Raw genomic sequence first — 10,643 nt, 5'->3', positions numbered from 1 at the left:
AAGAGTCCTAAATACGTTAGGAGCTAGAATTCATTTTTATTTGTGCATTTCTTTTATTCTGATGAGGCTCACAGTTTGCCCTGAATAGACCACTGAGGCCTAAGCCTGCAAGGGGCTCTCTGGGGCAGAGCTGCTCACCTAGCCTGAGCCCAGCAGAGCCTTCTGCAGACACCCAGAGCTACTCACTATGCTAACCCTGCTGCTGACAACACACTGACGAGTCTACAGCTCTCCCTCAGCCATGTAGGACCAGAGCAGAACAAGGAGCAAGCAGGACACAAGGTCTCCACTATCTTCAGATAGAAGACTGGGAACAAAAACACTCACTAGGTCTGTAAGCACTGTATTTGGATTAGGAACCTGAGGGCACACTACTGCACATCACTTTATCCCTCTGTGACGAAAGTCTGTGGACACCGAGATGCCTCAAAGGATGGCTGTAGAGCCTTCCTCACCAAGAGTTAGCAAAGGCACTTACATCTGTTTCTTTTCAGCAGGGACAGTAACAGGAGCAGATTCCAATGTGGCATCACCAGGGCCTGACAGCAAGAGGGCATAGCTCAGACACCTCCCAGCACCGCAACCAGGCAGACAGTGGGAAGGGCTCACTGAGGAAGGCTGAGAGCCAGACAGCTCACCTTCCTCCCTCCAGCTGGGGAAGGAGTGGGAAAGATGTGGAAACAAGTCTCACTCTATTAAGTTTATTGAAGAGAATTAAAGAGACAACTTGTTCACAGTGCACATAAATACGTGAGCAAGTAGAAAATATCTGACAGCATGGTTTAACAGTGAAGGTGAAAGCATAACCAGATGCAAGGAACAGAAGAGGAAACAAAAACAGAGCCTAGAAATAAAGCAGATTTTGAACCACAATGGCAGTTATCTACTGGGATAACTAACCAGAGAAAAGACAGGTGAAGCTCAGCCACATCTCACTGAGCTCTGCCACGGCCTGTATCATAGCAGGTCAGACTACACATCAAAGCACCTCATCTTTCCTTCTCTCCAGCCTCTTCATCAGTACCTGCTCTGTCCTCAGTCCCTCCAAACATTATACATACATTTCCAAATCATTCACCCTCCTCATTCCTCTTGCCCCTCCCACAAACCCCACTGTGATGTCAAGTCCCCTCCTCCCCACACCCTGCCTAAAATGGCATTCCCAGGCCCTCCACACTCCTACCTGTCACCATCTCCAGGAAGATCTCTGAGCATCCAATGTCCCTCCCACTTCTGTTTCAAGGGTCTCCTTCCTCTTGGCTCCTGAAGGTCCAGAGTGGCCTCTGAGGGGCTGAGCACTAATGCCCAGACCAGAGATACCTCTCCTTTCTCCCTGCTAAGGATGGCAGCCAGCCAGGGGCACTTTGCCTACCCAGGGAGATCAGTGAAGTCCTTAGAGGCAGACAGTGCTCTGCCCTCCTGGATAGAGGCAGGACTGTTGGCATGGCATGCAGCTGCAGGAGGAGCAATGGGCTGAGCACAGCCTCTACAGCCCACGTCCTGCAGGCTGCAATCCTAAATACTGCCTGGCTTTCCTCTCTTAAAGCTCCAATTGTCAGTAATGTCACCTCACTAAGTTCCTAAATAAACTTCAACACATGATATGTCACATGTCACAGATCAAACCTCAGGTTGGACTACCAGATTAGTTGGATTCATAGCTCATCCACTCTTGTGCCTCAAGCCTGGGCATCCTCAGTTTTTGTGGTCATTGATAACTGGCTGATGTGCACTGAATACCGTGATACCAGGCAAGCAGCTGAGAGGAGCTCAAGCAGAACGGAGAGAGCTCACACTAAACTGACTACAGACTGTATTTGAGAGAAGAGAGCCTCTGCCTTCTCTGCGATCTTTGGGATGTGAACTGTGCAAATGTAACCCCAAGCCTAACCAATTTCTCCCACTCTTCACCATTCTGTTCCCCACACAGCCTTGTTGGGATTGTCTGATTTACTAAGCTTGCTGAATTTGTTTTCTCTTTCTTGGACTATAGGAAGAATCCTAAATTCTCTTTGGCCAAGGGCCATAGATGTCAGAGAAAAACACACATTGGCCCAGCTGGGGAGTTTCTGTTCATAGCAAAACAGGTTTCTCTGCTCAGAAAAAGATTTCAGGGGTATCCTCCATACACTAGCCCCAAGGCTTCCATCTCATCTACTTTTCTATTTACAGGGGAGATTATTTGATTTTACAAACACGGCATCTTGTTGAGACAGCTTCTTCTCTCTTCCTGGTAGATTTTTTTTGGCTATCAACTCTGATCAGAAATTTTGCAGACTACTGAGTTCACAGTGAGTTGTTTTTCCTGGACTTCTGGCAGTACAAAAGAAAGAATGCAGTGCTCCACTAGACCTATAGAACAAGCTAAGAAAAGCAGCACAACAAGCCTTCCGCACAGTACCTGCACTGCCCCCCAGAAGTATATAGCAAGGTTCTCCGGTGGGACAAGGCTTTGAAGGACACCGGCTTAGAAGTAATACTATTGTTTCCTGCAAATAATGACCACAGCTCTATGGGGATAGGGCATTAACAGCTAAACGGATTTTTTTTTAGGTGACAATGAGAGCAGGTTACTTGCTTCCAAGGAAACACACCAGGGAGTTAGCTTGTTTCAGAGCAGCAGGCTTCGTTTTTGCACGTGTGAAATGAGCAGTATTTTCTTTGCAAACTACCTATTGCCTGGAGCTAACTCCATTCAGTATGTGATCTCATCTGACTGCAGAAGCTAGGCAGGGTTAGGCTTGGTCAGCCCTTGACTGGGGATACCTCCAGGGAAAACAAAGAAAAGGTGCTGTAAGAAGCAGCAGTGGCAGTTTAGTAGGTGATACTGCTTCCTCTGAGTCAATAGAGAGGTAAGGACCCAGGGCAAATGTTAAACCAGCAAGGGATAGTGAGAGGCGGATGGATGAGATGTAAAACAGACATCCTGACAACCTTGTGGCATCTGTTGTGGGAAGATGATAACCTTGATGTCCTAGGCAAACAAACTGCACCAACCTAAGCTTCTCTCATAGCCATCACTGAAAACCAACTCCATTCTTTGACTGTGCAAGACGGCCTCCCAGAGGCTACATTTCAGTTGAAGAAAGACTGACCATTGCAGTTATCTGTAAAGGTGCTGCAGTAAGGTGACAGTGACTGTTCATAAGTAAATAATTTACTGTGTTTATAATTCTTAATCTCTTTTGAGAATGAAGAGTCTTACTACAAAACATCCAAAGCTTCTCCTGAGCCAGTTTTCCTACAGAGCAAGCTCTATTTATTTCCACGTCTGAAATATATACTCAAATACAAACAAGTGAATAGAAAATTAAAGTGCTAAACTATTTACAGGGAATGTGTACATGAGGAGATATCTGGTGTATCAGTGCTCTAGGGTACACTGAGGTGGTCCTCTCTCTCAGACTGTCCCACGTCCCACTCGGTTACTAGTTCTGAGGATACCTCTGTGAAGAGATGGTCCCAATCCCAGCAGACATCATCCTATCAAGAGGACAAAGACAAAGATGCTGAAAATTTAACTGATAACTCCCAAAGGTCTCTGATGATGTCCCTGCTAGAGAGGAAGGCATAGATTTTGTTGACTAATGTGAATCTGTGTTACGATTTACAGATTTTGGCAGAATTAATCATGTTCCCAAATTCAGTAAAGCCCACACTGTTAACCTTAGGTACTCCCAAGAAGGGCATAAGGAGACATAAAAATCTTCCACCCTTCTACTGAAGCATCTGCAATTCTGGGCCATAGAAATCTTTTGTTTCAAGTTCTGAGCTACTGCTTATACATTTGTACTGAGGTTCTTCTGCCCTGCTTTAAAACAGCCCTCTGTCCTCACCCTAAATGCTTTCTTTGTTCCTCTGTAGCACTCTGCTGAACCATCTGGAGCCCATGGTGGCTACCAAAAGACTGACTACACAATGCATCAGTTTCTGCAGGGATCTGTGACAGTAGTAGGCCCTTCACTAGCTCTTTCAAACTGAAGGAAGCCAGTCACAAAGAGGCCATAATCTCACACACAGAAATACCTACAGACTTTTAAAATAATCTGCTGGGGAAATCAGACCTCCATCAGCTTGAAAACAAGCTCTTCTTCATAGGCTCCTCCTCAAGTCTCTTTCTTCCATCCCACCAACAAAAGCTTACTTTCTAAGTACAGTCTGAGACATAAGAAGCTTTTAACTCACTGGCGTTTCCAGAAAAAAACTCACCTCCCGTAGCTCATGTTCTGGAGCCAAGACTTTGGTGAGAAGCTTCAGGTCAACCTCTCCATCCTAAGAACACACACAGTCACAGTCTTACGGACACAGAGAAAGCAGACACCATCATTTCACCAGAGAGGATGTTGCTAGAGATACAGACATAACATTTTGCCCCATACATGACATACACCTTCTTTAGGACAGCAGCAGGAACCTCCTCATATGAACAACGAGCACTATACAGGCACTATTTGCAGACACTCACAAGCCTTAAAGGCGCACTGCAGAGAGGAAAACACTTGCAGGCACACTGGAGGGTGCTTGGATGACAGAGCAATGTATTTTATGCAGCTGAGTATCACTGCGAAGGACAATGGAAAATTGGAAGGGACTTACACTGGTCACTCCACACCAACAACCACTTACCAGAGTCTGAAAGGCAGCATACTTCATAAGATCTTTGTCCAAGTCATGGTAGGTCAACACTCGGTTCACCTGCACACTGCAAACAGAAGGGGGCAAAACAGACCCCTGATAAGTGTGGAAGCACATCATATGAGATGAACAGTGGCTTGAACAGTAGTGTGGGGACACCCACCTCAAGTATCCACATTGGGTGATGAGGATATCGAGATGGTTGTCCAAGAACAGAAGCACATCTCATTCAGCAAATTAAAAGGCACTGACAAACCTGAGAGCCAGGCTGATCATATGTGTAAAAATAGGATATGGAGCAACTAGGGACTCCTTCAGAGAAGCTGGCATGCCAGAGAGAAGATCCATAAGCCACATGCAAGGGCCAGAAAGAAAACAGGAAGGCAATGAACATTCAAACAGCCCAGATACAGATACATCCAGCGTGTAACAGCCAAAATGCCACTCCTATCCAGGAAGTAAAGCACACTCTAAAAGTCCCACGATGCAAACTACAGAACAGTGAAGACTTTGTGATTTCCATCTTTCAGCTGAATTTCAGCTATCAAATGCAATTTCTTAAAATGTAGGCTCCAAAGACAAGCAGGGGTAGGGGGGCAATGTACTGTCCTGCCATACCTCCCTTTGCATGTTACGCAGTACTACAGGGAAGATTTGTATTAATTTGTCTTCTACGTATGCCCATGAAAATTATTTGTCTTCTATTGCAGAGTGACTATTGATACAGGAAGAACAGATGGGATTATATAAAAGAGAGAAAACAAAAAAGCAAACTTTGGTGAGAGATAAAATCTTTTTTAATTTGCTGCTATGACATGTCATTTATTTTTACTAACAGCTATTTAGTTATGACACCTACTTCATATTTGCAAGAGAGGCATCTGTGGTCATCCAAACAAAGGTCAACAGAAATCTTACTCTGTATAGTAATATATAGATCCAACAGGAGAGAAGACTTAAAAGTATCAAGAAAATTAACTCCAAAATTTTCCATTTTTAAAACGTATTGGTCTCCTATGAGCTAATCCCAAGACTACTGTGATACACCTACAGATCGTATTGTGCTTTGCAAATTAACTAAGCCCTTGAGTGAAAAGGATATCCTGTGGAGGGCAAAGCAGAATGCAATCAAAGTGTGTGTGATAATACATGTGTACTGGAGGCATTTGTCACATAGACAACCTTAAATCAAGCAACACCTAACTTTTCAGAGTTTGATTTTGCAACATCAAAAGTGTTGCTGTAATGTAGTTTTTGTGTATACAGAGAGAAAATGCATTAATTGCTATCTCTGTGTAATAGGGAACAAGTTTGCACTGTTCAGCCTGGAGCCCCACTGTCACAACGCACAGCATCGAATCCTGCTGAATGGCACTGCCACTGACATCCACAGGGCATGAGATAAGATGGAGTTTAATTTCACCGCACATTTCACACGGCCGATGTGAGCCTTAAGAGCACTCTTACCTGGGGGGAGCTGCCACTTGCATAGCCAGATCTTCCTCCTGGACTTCCTCTAAGTCAGGGATCACAGGAATATCTGCAATAGGAGAAAACAGCATTTGAAGACAACCTTAAGCTGAAAGAATCTGGCCATCATCTGAAGACTGGTAAGAATTTGCTTCCTATGAGATGCATTGTCAATTGCTCAGCTCAGCTCAGCCACCTAGACTCTATAAGAAATGAAGTGTGGAGCATAAAATGGCAGAAGCCACATGAATGAATCTGCATGCTGAAGGAGCTGCTGGCTGGGTCGCAGACTGAGCAGAGGCTGTGACCTTCCAGGTGGCTGAAGGAGGACATGCTGGTGGTCCAGCTGACACTAAAACTAGGGAGGATGCTCCAAGCTGTAATGTCATAAATCTTTCTATGTCTTCCCGAGTGAACCTGGAATGGCTGATAGGTGTCACTAGATATTCCCAGCATGATGATTACGGTTACTCCACCTAAAGAGGGTACTTAGAGAAAAAAAAAAATGGAGGAGAGCAAGAAAAACTGGGTGCACACTGCATCCTACTAAAAACCTGAGAGATGCTGTGCCCTCAGATGGCAGAGATGCCAGCGATTGGCTCTGGGAAGAAGTTTCACAAGCACAGGGTGGGATCAGAGCTGGCCCTCTAGTGCTGGAGCAGGCAGGCTGCTCCTGCCTCTGCCAGCAGCACAGCAGGCAGCTGGGCCTGACTTTGCCCAGCTTTGCAGCCCAGGCTGAGATGAATATTCAGGAGCCGGAGAGACGTGCCCACCTGTGGTGGCCAAGGCTCCGGACGGGATCCTGCTGAAGAGCCCCTTGTCCGGCTGCCTGTCAGAGCTCCGCAGGCTCTCAGCTGCCCTCTCTGCCCAGCATTCCCTCAGCATCCCTGGGGCTCACTGGCTTCTGGGGCAAGAGCAGCCCTGGTCCAGCTGTGGGAGGACACAGGTCAGCGCGGGCCTCAATGCGGCGGTCGTTCGGCGCTGGCCACACAGTGGGATTTCTCACTAATTGGCTGCCTGGCGGAGGGCTGAGCGGGACAGCGGCTGCAGCGAGAGCCAGGCCAAGGCGAGCAGAGGTGACAGCTTGGATGATCTCAGCAGAGCTGTGCCTTCGAGCTCCCCAGCTGCTTGAGGAACAGGTGCCTGCAAAGCAGCTCTCTGACTATGGCAAACTTCTCAAAGACATTTAAAGGAAAACTGCAGCAACAGGCCCCCAGGATGTCCCTTAGAGGGCAAGAAATGCCTCACCAGTGTGTCACCGTGTCTTTGGGATATATCTGTCCCCCCTCTGCATATAGGGACGAGAGCTAAGAGAACCTGCTGTCCTGCTAGCTCTTCTATGCAGGGGCTCCCCGCTCAGGGTAAAGCTCATAATAAAAGGCAATCACAGGGTAACAGCATCTCCATGGACAGAGAGTGACCTGTGGAGAGAACTGCTCAGTGACAATGTGGGAGAAAGTCCCTGTACAAAAGTAACAAAGACCAAGGAGGGAACAGACTGTGGAGGCTGTACAACAGGAGGAACAAAGGACTGCACAGAGGTACCCTGGCAGGCTTTTGCTTCTGTGTATTTGTTTTCATGCTAGAGAAAACCATAAACTTAGTGCTCTGAGCTGCACCTTCCTTCCAAAGAATCCTGGATTTGCCAGTGCTGGTTTTATCTCATTGCCATTGAATTCCATGGAGAGATTCCCAAACTCCTTGCAGAGCGGTGCCTCTACTCTGTATTACCATGATGAAGGCAATCACATAGAAATTTCTTCGAAAAGAAATTAAAGGCTCCAATATTTTTATAGGCACTTTGAAAATATTTCAGACACAAGAAGTGGAAATGCTCTGGGGGCTCCTGCCAGCCCCTCCAGCAAAGGGAACCACATGAGTGTTCTCACTGCAAAGTGCCGATGATTTTGCCCATTTCTAGGCACAGGCAATGCTCCTTAGGACTGTCAGAGACTGTCAGGAAACAGAACAAAAATGTTGCATGCTATTAAACAACAACAACAAAAAAAACCTCCCCAGGCCAGTTGCTATCAATAGCAAATCAGGCCTGAAATATTTGGGTCCCTTGTTTTACTCATAACTCCTCCTACCCTCTGCCCATTTCCACTGTGCCACCTCTCCACAATCCCTCTTCTTCCTCTCTCCTTACAGTTCACAAAGTGTCTCCTTTTTCACCTTCATCACCGAGTAGCCAACCTTCCACTTGCCCAGGCTCCTGCCCACTATTTGCTCTTCTTTGGGTGTGCATCTTTCTTTTCCCAACAAGCTCCAGCAACACAGCTAAATCATGGCACTATCGCTACTGTAAGGAGCAGAACCACGTCGGCTGCAGCGCTGCAAGAATATAGGCATATGCTTTACTTTTAATATTGCCATTAGCTGCAGTGAGATGACTCTGATATAACAGTAATACATACAGAAATGTTCACAGGACCATGTTCTCCCAGTCTCATAGTGCAGCACTCATACAGAAATGGTTTTAGCCGTTTCCAACAAGACTACCTTACAAATTCCTACTGCTATCTATGCAGCCTCCTGCAAATGATCTCCCCCGGACAGAACTCCTCCAAATTTCCATTTCATACAACAGATAGAAATGCCAGAACGAATGCTCCTAAAAGCAGCACACAAGTCCCCCTGAGAGAGTATCTCAATTTCATTTTAGCTGAAGGGAGAGAAGAGGTGGACACACGTGCCAGGTACTGCATCACCAGCAGAAGACATGGGTATGCCCATGGTGGAGGAGATAACATAAAGCTCAGTGCCTACAGTGACAGTAAAGAGGAATGGGTGAAACTTTCCCTTATTGCTCAAAATGACTGGGAACGAAGTAAAACAAAGCCTTTCTCATTGATTTTTCAGCCCATAAACAAGGCACTAGTTTCAGAAACTGCTCATGATAGAGATATAAAATACTGAGTGAGCATCAAATGCTGGATTATACCACTGCAGATTCCCCTTCATCCCCCATATAACAGCAAGCAAGCGCAAACTATGAAAGAATGAAACCAAACTGAGTGCATCCACACAGAGGTTGGGGTAGGAGACACCAGTACAAGTGTTGGCTAACAGGGGAGTCGTAATATACTCCATCAAACTGAATGTCTTAGAACACCTAGGTCCAGAGTATAATTAAGAACAGTATTTTTATTATGATAGCTAGACCCAGTGAGGTCTTACACTAAAAGAGTTCTATAGCTAAGTTATGACAAGACACTGCTAGCATGAGGCAGAAGCGTGCGAGCAGTAGAACGAAGAAATAGAGGGGAAAGGCTACATCTGGATAGCCAAACAATAAATGAGGAATAGCAGTTTTTAAAGAGACACACAAAGCAGGGCTCTGTGCTCATGACAGAGAATGTGCAGTGACCATCACCTCTTCCACCCCTTAGCAAAGAGGTTACTGATGACAACCACAGAAAGCCACATGCAGGAAATGGAGGCACACCTACTACTTACTGCCCAGCCACACCTGCAAGTTGTCAAGTTGCGTAAAGGAGCTTATTTTAGGTTTAGTAGCAACACCTGCAGGCTCTCATCACAGTAAGATCTGATCCTAGCCCCACAGAACTCAATGCTTTGTTAGAGACAGACAGAATTTGTTCAAGGTCAGGCAATAAATCAGAGCTGTACCTGGAAACCACGTCCCAAGCCCAGCCTACACTTCAGTAGGGCGGCTGCCACTTCTCACTGGGCTGCTTTAAGTGACCTAAGCCTCACACTCAAAATCCTGCCACCCAAAAGAATGTCTCCATCTTGCTCCATCTGATTCACTTCCACCAGCTGGGTGCATATTTCCAGTGCCAGTTCAGAATGGCACTTTTGCAATGGGGATGGAGCTGTCCTCTCTTCCCATCCACCGCCATACCCAGAGAACAAAAAGGGCAGCGGCTGCTGGAACTGGCAGTCCCCTGCCACTGAGCAGGCATAAGCATGAAACTAACTTTAGTTTAAGTTGCTTGCTCATAAAATGTAAAAATGAGATAATTACAATATCTCTGCTGCTGCAAAACTTTGTTTTACTGAATGCTGTTACCTTCTGCATCACGTTTGGGGAATTTTAAACAGGCAAATGGAAGAAGGTCTGATTGAAGATGAAGTTAAGTGAAAGAAATTGGTCTCATTTAGCACATGACAGGATTCATCTGTGTTCTCAAGTCCACTGAGGTAGCATCATGGGCGTTTCATATTCATGAGCTGCTGCGACACTGTGTCCCCTCATTTACAAAGCACCGTGTTCAGCAAATTCTGTCCCTGTAGACACACTGTGCATTTCATGGTCTTGTCAGAGAGACATCAAACACTTCAGTAACCAAATACCAGAAAATGGCTTTAATTAGCGCATCTCAATGCAATAAATAATTTTTCTCTCTAAGTGGAAAAATGGAGAATTAAAAAAAGAAAAGAAAAAAGTGGAAAGCAACAGGCAAAAAAAAAATCTTCAAAAAACCATAAGGAATAAGGGACACATTCAGCCTCTGCTGAACACACAAACAAGCTTGAAGGCTTTTGGAAGCTTTCTCAGGAGAGCAGCAGGC

At 45.8% G+C, this 10,643-nt stretch overlaps 1 protein-coding gene across 4 annotated transcripts in view; it reads right to left on the bottom strand.

The window, feature by feature from the left end:
* Nucleotides 1-3,232: 3,232 nt before the first annotated feature.
* The window catches only part of IFT43 (intraflagellar transport 43), a 46,057-nt gene continuing 38,646 nt past the window's right edge, over nucleotides 3,233-10,643 (bottom strand). For all 4 annotated transcript variants that reach the window (XM_015287705.3, XM_004941812.5, XM_015287703.4 and 1 more), the window contains 4 exons: nucleotides 6,103-6,175; nucleotides 4,627-4,702; nucleotides 4,210-4,272; nucleotides 3,233-3,483 (listed from right to left, as the gene is read on the bottom strand). In XM_015287705.3, coding sequence (XP_015143191.1) covers nucleotides 3,373-3,483; nucleotides 4,210-4,272; nucleotides 4,627-4,702; nucleotides 6,103-6,175 — 323 coding nt within the window. In that variant the 3' untranslated portion in view covers nucleotides 3,233-3,372. The remainder of the gene's footprint in view (nucleotides 3,484-4,209; nucleotides 4,273-4,626; nucleotides 4,703-6,102; nucleotides 6,176-10,643) is intronic.

Source organism: Gallus gallus, chromosome 5, assembly GCF_016699485.2.
Source record: "Gallus gallus isolate bGalGal1 chromosome 5, bGalGal1.mat.broiler.GRCg7b, whole genome shotgun sequence".
NCBI lineage: Eukaryota > Metazoa > Chordata > Aves > Galliformes > Phasianidae > Gallus > Gallus gallus.
The sequence above is the reverse complement of the archived record's forward strand: the minus strand, read 5'-3'. Positions and strand labels throughout refer to the sequence as shown.